The 16,704-nt window shown below is 38.3% G+C and overlaps 1 protein-coding gene across 1 annotated transcript in view; it reads left to right on the top strand.

Annotated features, from left to right (window-relative positions):
• The window catches only part of LOC150080121 (homeobox protein PKNOX2-like), a 185,829-nt gene that overhangs the window by 50,450 nt on the left and 118,675 nt on the right, over positions 1 to 16,704 (top strand). Inside the window, exon 2 of the mRNA XM_090380620.1 lies at positions 8,972 to 9,217. Within this exon, the coding sequence (XP_090236746.1) occupies positions 8,994 to 9,217 (224 nt within the window). The 5' untranslated portion in view covers positions 8,972 to 8,993. The remainder of the gene's footprint in view (positions 1 to 8,971; positions 9,218 to 16,704) is intronic.

The following is a 16,704-nucleotide window of genomic DNA, read 5'->3' as shown; positions in this document are numbered from 1 at the left end:
TAGTACACTGGACCGAACCTATTGGTAACTCTCTAGGAGGCTTCTGGATCAGCTAATGTATATACTCGCTGCCTCTACTCTGCCAGATAGTGACTAGATGGAGTCCAAGTAGTTTGTATGTGGGAGCATTGTCGAGGCCACATTATGTCATGGATCTGGGTATGTACTTACCACATACATGCACACCATATCCAAAATTTCATTACTCCATGCAACATATCCCCCCCCACCTTTTATTACTACTGAATCACCATGAATTGTCAAACTAATAGAGCAAATTTATCCGCAAAAAGATCTAAACATCCCAAACACTTCCTCATTCATTTCCCAAATATACATAGTCTCACTTGTAATCTCAGTGGTGTCCATTTCCACTTAGTCTGCCAAACCCCATGTACATTTTCTGAATCTCAGTTATCGGTTGATTCCACCACTGCTCTTCTCAGTTGCCCGAATTATTTGTTGTGTGATTCTTTTCACTTTAAAGGTGGTACTTGTGCATATGTCCATTCTGATATTCCCTGTCAGAGACTTAGTAATTTGGAATCTTCTCTATTTGGGCCTAATTTCAGCAAAATTAAAAACTCTCTACCACTAAGGTTATTATTATATTAAAACCACTCTTATACCACTTGAAAATTAATGCTATAGTTTATTAGGCTGTTCACTGCAGGCTTCTAAGAACCCCGGATCCAGGATAAAAACTTGTCACTATCCTATTGGGCTAATAAGTTAATCCCTCTCCTATAAATTAACTGCTGGCAGGCCATGTGGTTGTATGCACACCCGGTTTCTGGGAGCATCGGCAAAAGGAGTCTGTCAGCAGGCAAGAATTTAATATTTTTGTAATCATCTTAGATTTCCTGTTTTCTGTTGTAACGGTAACTTAAAAAAAAAATTGAATAATTTACAACTAGTATTTGTAATGTTGTAATTATAATATTGGTAATTGTAACAGTAATATTGTAGTTGTAAATTGGTAACTGTAATTGTATTATTGGTAATTGTAATATTCTAAAATATTTGAATTTGTAACTCTATTTTTCTGTTCCCCCAACAGCTTTTTCTGATGAAGGGTATTGGTAAGATACCCAAAATGTCATATTAATGTATAGTAATGTAGGAAAACAGTCTAATAAACTATAGTATTAATTTTCATGTGGTATAAGAGTGGTTTTAATATAATAATAACCTTAATGGAAAACAACCATGTAGCATCTTTCCTTAACTATATTGACACTCTACCACATTCTGTCAAATTCATCTGTTGCTTCTGTCGTTCTTCAAAACTCCACTAATCATTTGAAACTCTTTGAAACTTGACTTTCTCCAGTCCAAGTTTCCTAACAGTGAGATAATTTTCCCCGGTAATTTTAAAGTTCACAATTCCAGCCTACTTCCGTTTTCTAGTCACATAGACCCAGCTGGTCAAGATGCTGAGGCTTTTGCAATTACTAATGACCTCGCACAGATTGTTCATTTACCTACCAGAATACCTCACAATCCTAACCAAAAAGCCAACACGCTTGACCTTTTTCTCACAAATAACACTTCTAAGTACACGGGATGGGCGAGGTGAGTGGTCCTCTTGGCACCTCAGATCACAACTTAGTGATGGTCTCTTCTCCAATGGAGCCTTTCTCATGGCCATTCCCAACCTTGTGTTGTTTGGCATTATAAGAATACAAAATAGGATGATCTGCGAGATTTCTTTTCTTCTTTTCATTGGTTGGATTACTGTTTCAAAACTTCTGATTTCAGTGTTTGCTCAGATCATGTCAGTGAAAGAAATTATTCTTGTAGGGATGGAATCCTTTATTCCACACTCCACCTTAAAATCTTGCTCTTCATCTAAACCTTGGTTTCCAATAAACATGCTAAGGCTGTTCAAGAGAAGAATGTTGCATATCGTAATTGGCTCATATCCAAATCTCCAGGTTCATTTTCTGCCTACACCAAAGCTCGCAACAATTGTAAAGCAGTTATTAATCAGTACAAACTAGATTTTGAACAGGCTAAGAGTAGAACACTTGCTTCTTGTCCAAATGGTAGTCAAGCATTCTGGTCTCTTGCCAAAGCTATTGGCCGCAACTTTTGCCCATCTCTGTTCCCACCTCTGTCTAAACCAGATGGTTCTATCGCCACTTCAGCCAAGGATAAAGCTATTGACCTGCTAGCATCCTATTTTTCTTCCAACTCGTGTATTGATGATCTTGGTAAACCACCTCTCACCCTCCCACCAGTATGCTCCATTAAATGCCTTCAATGGTCTTTCATCAAAAGGATGTCAGAAGGATTTTGAACAATCTTGATGCTAAGATAGCTCCAGGTCCTGATAGTATTCCTCCACTTGTTCTCAAAACCTGTGCTCCTGAACTTACTCATGTTCTGTGTGGCCTCTTTTTAATTTAGAAGGAAAAAACACCTTTATTTCAAAGGTGTTTTTTCCTTCTGCTTGGAAATTTGCTCATATCCAGCCAGTTCCTAAAAAAAGGGTGACAAATACCTCCCATCCAATTATCTTCCTGTTGCAATCACCTCTACACTTTCTACAGTAATGGAGAAATCAATTAATTGCCAACTCTTAAACTCTCTAGAAACCTTCCATCTGATCGCCAGTATGGATTCTATCAGTGTCAACCATTAGTGATGTTCTGGTTTATGTTATCCATCTTTGGACAGATGCAATGGAAAAGTTTAGTGAAACCCAAGCAGTTGCTCTTGACATTTCAAAGGCTTTTGATTGTGTTTGGCATAAAGATCTTCTAATAAGCTTCCATCTTATGGTTTGCCAACTGCTTTTTGTAATTGGGTATCCAGTTTTCTCTTTGACTGCTCACTGCGGGTGATGGTAGATAGCTCTCTGTCTTTTAACTTCTTCATTAATACTGATGTTCCCCAATGTTTAGTTCTTTCTCCCACTCTTTTCCTCTTGAATATTATTGACCCGAAATCCTATCCACAGTTTTGCTGATGATAGCACATTGCATTTCACCTTCCAGTTTGAGAACCCTTGCCCTGCTCAAACAGCTCCAACTTCTCAAATATCCACTACCAGTTCCTTAAATGCTGATCTCCAGGTAATTCTCCAGTGGGGTGAAGATAGTTGATTTCAATTTTTATAAAACTCAGCCCTGTCTTATATCTCTCAAAAAGGATTCTTCGGCTCCCATGCTTATCTTCAATGACACTCTGATTTCTAGGCAAGATCACATATCTCTATTGGGGATTACCCTGTCTTCTAATCTCTCTTGGCATAAGCACATTAGAAATATTGCTTCCTCTGCATCTAAAAAACTGGGCTTTCACTTTCACTCCTGGCATTACTTTTCTTACAAACAGCTGTTCACTGTACAAATTGCACATCTGCCCTACCATGGAATGATGCATTAGCATTAGTAGAGGCATATGATGCAAGAAAGCATGCTTATGCAGCATCAGCCAAAAAAAAAAAACCAAAAAAACCACTTCCATTTCACTCCTCCGTTCATTCGAAAAAAACTCTCTCGGACATCTAGACTCCATTCAAAAGAGGGCACTTAGATTAATTAATGACTCGTGTCTAACAGAGTCTCTTCACTCTGTCTCATTCACGTTCTGTTTCTGCAGCATGTCTTTTCTGTAGATACTTCCATAGGCACTGTTCTTCTGAATTGGCTTCTATAATTCCTGCGCTCTCTCTCTCTCTCTCTCTCTCTTACTCTTATAAAGCATTCCGAACGCCTGCCACAACCAATCAACATCCTTTTACTGTCCAAGTTGAAACTCACAGATCCAACTTTTCTTCCTCCTCATTTATTCATTCAACTTCTGTTTTCTGGAACAACCTTTCTTCATACATATTTCCTGACATCTACAATCTATAGAAGTTCAAGTCCAATGTCAACAAATATCTTCTCACCCTCCATCCCTTGCACGGTACTAAATGCTATAGGTTCTAATAGCTCTTGTGTTTGGGGTTTCATAAGAAAAAAAAAAGAAAATGAAGCATTTATAGTCTGAACATGCTTTCCGATTACTGATAGCCACTTATAAGGGAGGGAAGGAGGGCAATATGCAAGCAGAAGTCAGGGCTTAAAACATTCTTAGCTCAAAAATTTGTTTTGTTAAAGCAACAGATCAGCTTGAATCATATTACAGCTACTGCCTTCCAGAGAGGGGGGGGGATATGGATAATGATAATCCTTGAGATCAGACAGTATGGTTTCTTATGGAAAATGCCAAACTCTCTCCTTCAAAGTATCTCAGAGTTACTGAATTATAATCTATCCCGATGAAAGTGACCTGACATATTACCTGTTGGAATACAATTGTTCTCACATTTTGCAGGACTGTATTCTCTTCTTAAGTAAATACACTGTATTTTATTAATATTTCCTTTACATTGTTATTTGTATATCTTCATTTTGTTTTGTTCTTACTAACGAGAGCTATTCGCTCTCATTAGTAACATTTCATTCACCTATTGGAATGTAATTTTACTCACATATTGCATGGCTATTTTCTCTTCCTGAGTAAATACACTTGCTTTATTAATATTCCTTTTACATTGTTATATGTATATCTTCATTTTGTTTTGTTCTTACTAATCAGAGCTATTTGCTCTTTTTATTTTTGTTGAATGCTTGCTCTCACACTAATGAGAGATTAAATAAATGATTAAATAAAATGAAAAAATCAATCATCACATATGTTGTTAATGATTTTTAGCAGTCATTAAAGCAAAATATGTTTGATAGGTTTGCCTCTGTGTGAAATGATGTTGTAAAGTTGAATAAGAAAAGTTTGTGTAGAGATTAAAAACACCTCTTTGCTCTATTTCCTCTTTCAAATTGACTGTAGTTTTGAACACTTTGTTTTTGACATAACCTCCACAGAAATAGTCACATAGGTTTAAATCAGGCTTCAGAAGAGATGAAGTGAAATCTTCACCATGGACATCAGGAACTCTGTCGAGAATACTTTTTCCAAAATGATTAGTTAAAAAAATCCAACAATACCACTATATGAGGTCATTTTGCTGCAACCAGGTTTCAGTGTTATCAACCCATGGGTGTGCTGGAGCAGGCCCAGGGAAGCTCATGTGAGCCGCTTGTTAAATTTTTGGAGATATCTGAGCACCTTGTTAAAAAAAAAATCAGTTTGAGAAGATTTAGCAGACTAAAAAACTGGGGATGTCCCTTACCTAAAATTCTTCTCCAGTGAGTTCTTTATTAACATATTGGTGGCACACCCTCCTATAATCTATGAAAAAAACTCCAAAAAAACTATACTTTCTAAATCTCAGTAATGAGCATTTGTTTATTTACTTAACCAACTAAATGAAAATTAACTTTACTAGAACACTACATCGTATTTAAAATATGTAACTTATTCTCAATGTTGAAAATCTCACTGCAAAGCGCCAAATGTTTGTATTTCCCAATTTCAGTTAAAGATTGAGAACTTATAAGGATACCCTAATATGTGAGAATGTTATAATTTTTTCACTGTGCTATAGTCACATTATCAATGGTGAAACTGTCATACTGCCAGATCCACCATTGTTGGGGGGGGACAACAGCTTATTTAGTACAGGTGTTAAAAATCGTGTGGGCCTTGCAGCAATCAGATGTTGAGAGTGTGCGAATTTATAGTTTTGGATTCGTTCATAGTAATTATTATTATTATTATTATTATTATTATTATTATCAGCTATATGGTGCAAGGAAGTCTGAGGCTTATGCTGCACCAGCCAAAAAAAAAAAAAAAAATTGTGAATTACCTTGAGAGAAAGAGAGAGAAGTAGAAGGGAACCACCAAGAAAGATTAATGTTTTAGTATTAACAATGGCAAATGATGCAAAGAAGTAAACTCATGTAGTATAAAAAAAAAAAAAAACAATATTCACCTCATCTGTCCATTGCCTCTAATAACATGTCTAATTCTTCCTTAAATTTATTCAAATTTACAGATGATGTAAAGATGGGGAGGGTTGTTAATGATCAGTGCCAAGCACTCCAGGATGACCTGAACAGGATTTAGGAATGGTCTGAAAAGTGGTGACTATGTTTTAATACAGTAAAATGCAAAGTCTTACTCTGGAAGTTATGGGGCAGATATGAAGTTTTCTGAGCAGTGTAAACAGGTGGCCAGGAAAGCCCATGGCTTCCCTATCTCATGTAGAGATAGGGAGGTCATAGTAATTGCAAGACTGCATTTGGAATACTGTGTCTGAGTATGGAGACTCCATCTTAAAAAAGACATTGAGTTTCTTGCAAGAGTCCAAAGGTAGGCAACTTGCATGGTAAGATCGGCCAAAGGGTCAATGTACAAGGAAAGACTTCAGCCATGTGGGCTACAGAACTTGGCACCTAGCCACCTTAGAGAGGACCTCATTGAGGCTCTGAGAGGGGTTAGTAAAATGAATGAAAGCAGAATTTTCAGTTACAAAGAAGTCCAGAACTAGGGAGCATGAATTCAAATTACAAGAAAAGAGGTTTAGACTAGATTGTAGGAAGTTTTCTTTTAGTCAGCAAGTTGTTGATTACTGGAATAAGTTGTCTCTACTGGTAGTTGAGGCTGACAGTTTGAAGAAATTCAAAGGTCAACTGGATAGATACCTATGTGAGGATGGAAGTGCATAATATTTCTTTTTTTGGCCGGTGCCAAAAATGCCTGTGATTTCCTTGCACTACATGGCTAATACTAATACGGACTACCCACTTCCACAACACCAGATAGTTTCTTCCAACAATCAATTACTCTTTGACTGAAAGCAAATTTATGGACATCTATCCTACAGTCATCCTTTTATAGTGTGTGTGTGTGTGTGTAAGAGAGAGGAAGAGTAAGAATACTATCATCATTAATTTACTCAATTGATTTAAAGCCTTAAACATTTTAATAAACTCTCCTTACAAGTGCTTAGTTTCCAAGCACTGTAATTTGCAGAACCAAAGTCGTTTGTAGTAAGAGTACCCTTTTGTGTTCTTGACTAATCTGGTTGCTCATCTCTGGACCTGTTCCAACAGCTCCACAACTTTCTTAAAATGTGTCTCCCAGACCTACATGCAGAACTTAAATGTGGCCTAACCATTATTTTACCCCCATCCCTTGTATCTGCTGGCAAAGTTCCTGCATACGATTGACAGAACTCTAAGAGCTGTTCTAGTAGCCTGTCTGCACTGGCTAGAGAACTCCATGTCAGACTTTTTCTAGGTCTCTTTGCTTTTGTTCTCTGATACCTTGAATATGGTGTCACCTAATAATTTCTGGGATTACTGCTGCTCATATGTAAGACCTTGCATTTACCAATGTTAAGCTGCCCATCTCCCTAATTTTTATGTCTTGCAGCAATAGTTTGCCTTAATTCTTGTCATTAACCACCCTGTCAACCTTTGTATCAGCAAACTTAGACAATAAGTTTTATATGCCTTCATCAATATCATTAATAAATATAGAAAACAACAATGGGCCCAGCAGTAAGCCCTGGGGAACTCTACTAATGACATTAATCCGAGAAGACCAATGTATATTTATAACCGCCGTCTGTCCTTTGCCACTCAGCCATACTGTTATCCATAGCAGTAACTTGTCCCTAATGCTGCAATGTCCAATTTTTCAGCATTTTATATGGAATTGTGTCAAAGCTTTGCTGAAATCTAAATATATGATGTCAAAATTATTTTTTGCACACCGTTCTTTTGTTACTGTGCCATAGTAGCTAATCAAATTGGTCGGAAAGTATCCACTGCCCTTAACAAATCCATGCTATGATTTCTGTATAATTCCATTCCTATTAAAATGATCCTGCAATAATTCTTTAACCACTAATTCCATATTTTCCCAGAACAGAAGTCGAGCTTACATGTCTACAATGGCTCACATCACCCTTTGATCCTCTCTTTGTGAATAGGAGAGACATTTTCACACCTCCAGTCTACAGGAATCTCATTGAATACAAGGATACTATTGTATATGATATGACAATTAATATAAATGAAATTATAAATGGAGTTTAAGTGGAATTATAGCACACTAGATAAAGTGTATAGTTTTGCACAGGCTGCAATAATTAAAACAACAGACTTTCCAAGTACTCATTTTACTATATCCAATGGTATGTCAGATTCTCTGATAGATTTTACTGTATCCAGAGTTATGTCGGATTCTGTGTCGACAATATTTGATATTTGTCCAAGTGATGAGAAAATATCGTGATATTCTGTCTACGAAATTTGTCCAAGTGATCACAGAATATCACATGGGTTAGTTAAAGAGGTCAAAAACAAGGTTCTGTTTAAAGTTTAGTGGTTAATTTTATCTTTTGTGTGCAACGTTGCAAATTTTTCTTAGGTTTCCCCAGTAATGTTTGTCGCCTCACCACTTCAGGCAAATGGTATGGATGGAAGCTGTCATATCATTTCTTCTGTTCAAGAAGACAGTCTATTTCTTTAAATTACTTAACTGAATGCCATTGAGTATATTTTGTTGATGCATTACATACATCAGACTGTGTACAAAAATTTCTCTATACTTTAACTGTAGAATTTCCATATTTGTATTACTTTTTGACTGAAAAAAGTGATACAAATACTTTTTATGCTGAGGTTTGTGGTTAAGATGTCACAGTTTCCAAGTTGTGAACATTAATTCTAAATATGAATCTAGATCTTTTAAGTTTTCAGTTCCAAAACTGCATGGGCTGGAAAACTTTAGGAACTAAAGTGGCTTTGTGAATAAAATCACTTTATATTCAGTAAAGGTCACTACGTAATAGTGATCTTTATTGAAGTCGAATTGTGAAGTGCAGTATGAATACAACATATGGTTATATGATTTTTATATCCCTATATAAATGTGCTGTGAAACATTTCTTGAAGTGTTATTAAAAATAGTTTTAATTCAGAATTCTTTATAATTAGCATAATTCTGTTTTTATTTTTATTTTACACACCACATTTTACATATATTTTTGTCTTGTAAACAGTTTATGTGTGTGCCATTCAGATATGCAGGAGCCTTCTCCAGGCACAACTCAGAACATAGCAGGCATACCTCCAAATATACCAGCATATCAAGAGCCCACACACCCTATGATTGGACAGTGCAGTGATGTACCGGAGGTTGCCATTGGAGCAAGTCAGAGCATGGTGCCTCCAGGACCCAGTGCTCCATCGATGCTTGATCCACAAGCACAAGCACAGTTTGAAGCAGACAAAAGAGCCGTGTACAAGTGAGTAATCTTAGCAAGTTTAATGACTGGCATTCCAAGGTCAAGCAAAATTTATTAATACTGTATTTACAAAGACTTCTATCGAATGGCATTCTGAGGTAAACTGATTAACTGATGCTCTCTGGAGTGAATTTTTTTTTTTTTTTGTGAAATTTTGAAATTTTTGTGTATAAATGCTTTAAAATTTAATAAGTTCTTATTTTTATATTATTGTCCAGCATGAGTAAAATTGTTAAAAATCAAATCAGTATTTTATTATGTAAAAAATATTATATAAAGTAAATGAAACTGCTACGCAACAGAACTATAAAAATTGAAAATGTTTCTGGATGGATTCACCATGGAATTTAGTTGATTCCTTATTGAATCCTATCATCAGACTTAATCAAGAAAGATTTTGGCAGCTTTGGTACATCTAATTAATTATTGTGATGTAATCATGTTGCTTCCTTCTCAGCATTTAATAAATTAATTATGAACAAACATATTATGACTTTTACACCTATATTTAATTAATTCATTATGAATAACCATCCTATTTATGCCCCCTGTCTTATCTTTCTAAATATGAAAATTCCTGTACAATTAACTAACAAATTCTGTAATTGCTGTCTTGGTTTTATTTTACTCATGTATTTAAATCACATTCCAGGTCATTAAGTTAATTGGATTGGATCCAATTCCATTGGATCCTCTTCTTCCATTGGATCCTCTTCTTTATCTGCCAATTAATCAATTCGGCCTTGGAAAGATTGTGCAAGGCTCAAGGGGTAGAATTTTTTTCAGCCTGGTCTGTACTTGTTAACAGAAGGGACTGCTTCTACAGGGATGGGATACACTTAAATAGAAAGGGTGCAAGAATATTTGCTGATGCTATCGAGGTAGTGTTAGGTGGGTCGAAAAATGCTAGCTTGGGGGGGGCGATACAAGGACTAATAGATTTAACAGTAGCCACTGGCAGATGTAAAAGTGATTCTTGCACTGCTTTTTTTGGAATGAGCAAAAGCCTGGAAAACAAGATGCAGGATATTTCAGAGACTTCTGGGAGTCATTGCAGTACAAGTAAACACATGGGTTGTGTTAGGGTAGCTAAGAAAAAGAACAGGTGCATGTATACTTGCGTGTACACCAATGCTAGGAGTTTGGTAAATAAATTTGATGAATTTGAGGTATTGCTCAAAGCAGCAAAGGCAGATATTGTTGGGATATCAGAGACGTGGTGTCACACAGATATAAGGAATTCAGAACTGGAATTTGGGGAGTACAACGTCTACAGAAAGGATAGACAGGATAGGAAGGGAGGAGGGTTATGCTATTAGTTAAGAAACACATAAAATCCAAGGAAGTGAAGCCAGTCGACATTGCTGGACAGTTCAGTGTCGAGTCGGTTTGGTGTGACATAAGCATTGGGAGATCAAAATTGAGGGTAGGAGTGTGCGATAGGCCTAATGACTCTGATGAGTATAATAAGAAACTGTACAGGGAAATAGAGTGGGCCAGTAAATCAGAGAGTCTTATAATGGGGGATTTTAATTTCCCAGATATTGACTGGAATTTGTGGGTTGGTCACTCACACACTAGCAAGGCTTTTGTGGATTTATTGGATGATTTGTTTTCTACATCAGCATGGGCGGGAGGCAAAAAAAGGGAGTAATACTCTTGATTTGATTATCAGTATTGATTCTTCATGCATTAAGAATCTGCAGATAGAGGAACTACTAGGTGGCAGTGATCACAGTGCGCTGAAGTGGGATTTACTAAAAGAGGTAACTACCATCAGGAGTAAAGGGAAGGGTTATTGCTTTCTTAAAGGCGACTACGATGGTCTGAGACAGTATTTAAATTCTATACAGTGGGACCAACTGATGATGTTACCAACAGCAAATTCAAAATGGGAAGCATTCAAAGAACTTATCTTGGAAGCTACTAGGCTTTACATACCAATTAAGAAATATTAGCATTAGCATTAGCATTAGTAGAGGCATTTGATGCAAGAAAGCAAGCTTATGCAGCATCAGCCAAAAAAAAAAAAAAAAAAAAAAAAAGTAACATAAATAAATAAAAATAACCACTTCCACTTCACCCCTCTGTTCGTTCGAAATACCTGTCCAGCTGAGCCTTAAACTTATTTAGGCTATCAACTTCCACGACAAGGGATGGAAGTCTGTTCCACCCACCAACCACCCGCTGGCTAAAGGCAAATTTCCGCACATCTATCCTACATCTGTCTTTCCTCAATTTGAATTTATGCCCTCTCAGGTGATTTTTCTGAGCTAGAGGAAGAATCCCATCAGCATTGAGCATGCTCAAACCATTCAAGGCTTTGTACACCTCTATCAGATCACCCCGCTGGTGCCTAGTTTCCAGACACTGTAATTTGCAAAACTTAAGCCTTTCTTCGTAAGAGAACCCCTTTGTCCCATTCACCAATCTAGTTGCCCTTCTCTGTACTCGTTCCAGCAGCTCTACATCCTTCCTGAAATGAGGCCTCCAGGCCTGTATACAGTACTCTAGGTGTGGCCTGACCATTGCCTTATACAAGGGAATAATCACCTCCTTATCCCTGCTAGAAAAATTCCTATATATCATTGACAATACACCATGAGCTACTCTTGCAGCTCGTCTGCACTGCTCAGAGAACTTCATATCTGCCTGCACCACCACCACCCCCAGGTCCCTTTCATTCTCTACCACTGTCAGTGTAGTACCACAGAGTTGATACGTTGCTCTGGGGTTGCTGTTTCCCATATGTAGTACTTTACATTTGTCAATGTTAAACTTCATTTGCCACCTCGAAGCCCATCTGCTCAACCTTTCCAAATCCTGTTGCAGCAGCATAGTGTCAGTAGTGTCCTTGACAACCCTGCCAACCTTCGTATCGTCTGCAAACTTGGACATTAAGCCTGATATACCATCATCAATATCATTTATAAATACAGAAAACAATAAAGGCCCCAATACTGAACCCTGAGGGACTCAACTAATAACATTAGTCCACGATGAGCAGTGTCCATTGATTACCACTCTCTGTCTTCTCCCCCTCAACCACCCCTTTATCCATAGCAGCAACTTGCCTCCAATGCCACACTGCACCAATTTGTGCAGCAGTCTTCCATGTGCAACAGTATCAAAAGCCTTTCTAAGATCCAAGTATATAATATCAAAGTTATTCCCTGCATCCAGTTCTTTTGTGACTGCATCATAGTATCCAATCAAATTGGTCAGGCAAGACTTCCCCTTAACAAAACCATGCTGTGTCCTAGCTATAACTGAAGTCTTGTCTAGATGATCCTGCAGTGCTTCTTTCACCAGTGCCTCCATTAATTTTCCCGGAACAGAAGTTAAACTCACAGGTCTATAATTACTTGTGTCAGCCTTTGATCCCCCTTTGTGAATTGGGGTCACATTTGCACATCTCCAGTCAATGGGTACCTCCCCTGAGTCCAAGGAAGCTCTCATAATTATGGCTAAGGGTTTGCTTACCTCCTTTGCTGCCTCCTTTAATATAACTGGATAGATCCCATCCACCCCAGGTGCCTTTCTTGTGTTTATCTTCAACAATTTCTCCTCCACTTTGCTCTCAGTTATTACAAGATTCTCTAGCTTACTGCTAGAGTTGAATACACCTCTGGCATTCCCCTCGCTGAATAACTCCTCATGTGTGAATGTCGATGCAAAATATTCATTTAGTTTGTTAGCTACCCGAGCAGGGTCATCAACAGTTGACCCATCGATCTCAAGTGGACCAATCTGATTCATCCCCTTCCTTCTAGAGTTTACATAAGTAAAGAACTCTTTGCTGTTTTTCTTCGCATCCCTTGCCAAGGATCTCTCGTAATCTGCCTTCGCCTGCCTAACCTCCTTTGTAACTTGGTTACAGATCAACTTGTATCTATCATAGGCGTCCGTGTCACGTGTTAATTTGTATGTATCCCATGCATTTTTCTTCTCTGCCATATGCCTCATTAGTTCATCTGACAACCATTTAGGCCTAAACCTTGAACAATATTTCTTAGTTGGTATGTAAAGCCTAGTAGCTTCCACGATAAGTTCTTTGAATGCTTCCCATTTTGAATTTGCTGTTGGCAATATCATCAGTTGATCCCACTGTATAGAATTTAAATACTGTCTCAGTCCATTGTAGTCGCCTTTACGAAAGCAATACCCCTTCCCTTTACCCCTAATGGTAGTTACCTCTTTGAGTAACTCCCACTTCAGCACACTGTGATCACTGCCACCAAGTGGTTCATTTATCTGCAGATTCTTAATGCATGAAGAATCACTACTGATAATCAAATCAAGAGTATTACTCCCTCTAGTTGCCTCCCGAACATGCTGATGTAGAAAACAATCATCCAATAAATCCACAAAAGCCTTGCTACTGTGTGAGTGACCAGCCCCCAAATTCCAGTCAATATCTGGGAAATTAAAATCCCCCATTATAAGACTCTCTGATTTACTGGCCCACTCTATTTCTCCGAACAGTTTCTTATTATACTCATCAGAGTCATTAGGCCTATAGCACACTCCTACTCTCAGTTTTGATCTCCCAATGCTTATGTCACACCAAACTGACTCGACACTGCACTGTCCAGCGATGTCGACTGGCTTCACTTCCTTGGATTTTATGTGTTTTTTAACTAATAGCATAACCCCTCCTCCCTTCCTATCCTGTCTATCCTTTCTGTAGACATTGTACTCACCAAATTCCAGTTCTGCATTTCTTATATCTGTGTGACACCACGTCTCTGAAATCCCCACAATATCTGCCTTTGATGTTTTGAGCAATACCTCAAATTCATCAAATTTATTTACTAAACTCCTAGCATTGGTGTACACACAAGTATACATGCACCTGTTCTTTTTCTTAGCTACCCTAACACAACCCATGTGTTTACTTGTACCCCAATGATTCCCAGCAGTCTCTGAAATATCCTGCATCTTATTTTCCAGGCTGCAGCTCATTCCAATAGAAGCAGTGCAAGAATCACTTTCACCTCTGCCAGTGGCTACTGTTAATCTATTAGTCCTTGTATCCCCCCAATCTAGCAGTTTTCCGACCCACCTAACATTGCCTCGATAGCATCAGCAAACATTCTTGCACCCTTTCTATTTAAGTGTATCCCATCCCTGTAGAAGCAGTCTCTCCTGTTAACAAGTACAGACCAGGCTGAAAAAAATTCTACCCCTTGAGCCCTGCACAACCTTTTCAGGGCCGAATTGATTGACAGGGCTCTCATCATATACTCCCTCCTATCGTGTCTGGGCAGAATTGCAGACACTTTCAATTTCAACCCTAATTCACGGCTTTTTTTCATCAGTGACCTGTACTTGTCAAGTAATTCCGCCGGTCTCCTACTCTTAATGTCATTAGTGCCAACGTGTACAACTATATCACCTTTTGTGCCCTTATATTGTTCAAGGCTTAGGCCTAAATGGATGTCAGATGAACTAATGAGGCATATGGCAGAGAAGAAAAATGCATGGGATACATACAAATTAACACGTAACACAGAAGCCTATGATAGATATAAGTTGATCTGTAACCAAGTTACAAAGGAGGTTAGGCAGGCGAAGGCAGATTACGAGAAATATTTGGCAAGGGATGCAAAGAAAAACAGCAAAGAGTTCTTTACTTATGTAAACTCTAGAAGGAAGGGGATGAATCAGATTGGTCCACTTGATATCGATGGTTCAACTGTTGATGATCCTGCCCAGGCAGCTAACAAACTAAATGAATATTTTGCATCGACATTCACAAATGAGGAGTTATTCAGCGAAGGGAATGCCAGAGGTGTATTCAACTCTGGCAGTAAGCTAGATAATCTTGTAATAACTGAGAGTAAAGTGGAGGAGAAATTGTTGAAGATAAACACAAGAAAGGCACCCGGGGTGGATGGGATCTATCCAGTTATATTAAAGGAGGCAGCAAAGGAAGTAAGCAAACCCTTAGCCATAATTATGAGACCTTCCTTTTACTCACGGGAGGTACCCATAGACTGGAGATGTGTAAATGTGACCCCAATTCACAAATGAGGATCAAAGGCTGACACAGGTATGTGAATATTTTCCATTAATTTTCCTGGAACAGAAGTTAAACACGCAGGTGTGTGTTTAACTTCTGTTACAGGAAAATTAATGGAGGCACTGGTTAAAGAAGCACTGCAGGATCATCTAGACAAGACTTCAGTTATAGCTCGGACACAGCATGGTTTTGTTAAGGGAAAGTCTTGCCTGACCAATTTGATTGGATACTATTATGCAGTCACAAAAGAACTGGATGCAGGGAATAACTTTGATATTATATACTTGGATCTTAGAAAGGCTTTTGATACTGTTGCACATGGAAGACTGCTGCACAAATTGGAGCAGTGTGGTACTGGAGGCAAATTGCTGCTAAGGATAAAGGGGTGGTTGAGGGGGAGAACACAGAGAGTGGTAATCAATGGACACTGCTCATTGTGGAATAATGTTATTAGTGGAGTCCCTCAGGGTTCAGTGTTGGGTCCATTATTGTTTTCTGTATTTATAAATAATATTGATGATGTTATATATCAAGCTTAATGTCCAAGTTTGCAGACGATACAAAGTTTTGCAGGGTTGTTAAGGACACTACTGACGCTATGCTGCTGCAACAGGATCTGGAAAGGTTGAGCAGATGGGCTGAGAGGTGGCAAATGAAGTTTAACATTGACAAATGTAAAGTACTACATATGGGAAACAGCAACCCCAGAGCAATGTATCAACTCTGTGGTACTACACTGATAGTGGTAGAGAATGGAAAGGACCTGGGGGTAATTGTTCAGTCAGATCTGAAGTTCTCTGAGCAGTGCAGACGAGCTGCAAGAGTAGCTCATTGTGTCTTATCAATGATATACAGGAATTTTTCTAGCAGGGATAAGGAGGTGATTATTCCCTTGTAATAAGGCAATGGTCAGGCCACACCTTGAGTACTGTATACAGGTCTGAAGGCCTCATTTCAAGAAGGATGTAGAACTGCTGGAACGAGTACAGAGAAGGGCAACAAGATTAGTGAATGGAACAAAGGGTTGCTCTTACGAAGAAAGGCTTAAGTTTTGCAAATTATAGTGTCTGGAGACTAGGCACCGGTGAGGTGATCTGATAGAGGTGTATAAAGCCTTGAATGGTTTGAGCATGCTTAATGTTGATGGGATTCTTCCTCTTGCTCAGAATAATCACCAGAGAGGGCATAAATTCAAATTGAGGAAAGACAGATGTAGGATAGATGTGCGGAAATTTGCCTTTAGCCAGCGGGTGGTTGGTTGGTGGAACAGACTTCCATCCCTTGTCATGGAAGTTGATGGCCTAAATAAGTTTAAGGCTCAGCTGGACAGGTATTCCGAACGAACAGAGGGGTGAAGTGGAAGCGGTTATTTTTTTTTTTTTTTTTGGCTGATACTGCATAAGCTTGCTTTCTTGCATCATATGCCTCTACTAATGCTAATGCTAATGTTAGTCAGTAGTAC

This window comes from Mastigoproctus giganteus, chromosome 9 (genome assembly GCF_048544385.1).
Source record: "Mastigoproctus giganteus isolate SK-2022 chromosome 9, ASM4854438v1, whole genome shotgun sequence".
Classification (NCBI taxonomy): domain Eukaryota; kingdom Metazoa; phylum Arthropoda; class Arachnida; order Uropygi; family Thelyphonidae; genus Mastigoproctus; species Mastigoproctus giganteus.
This window is presented reverse-complemented; position numbering and strand designations above follow the sequence as displayed.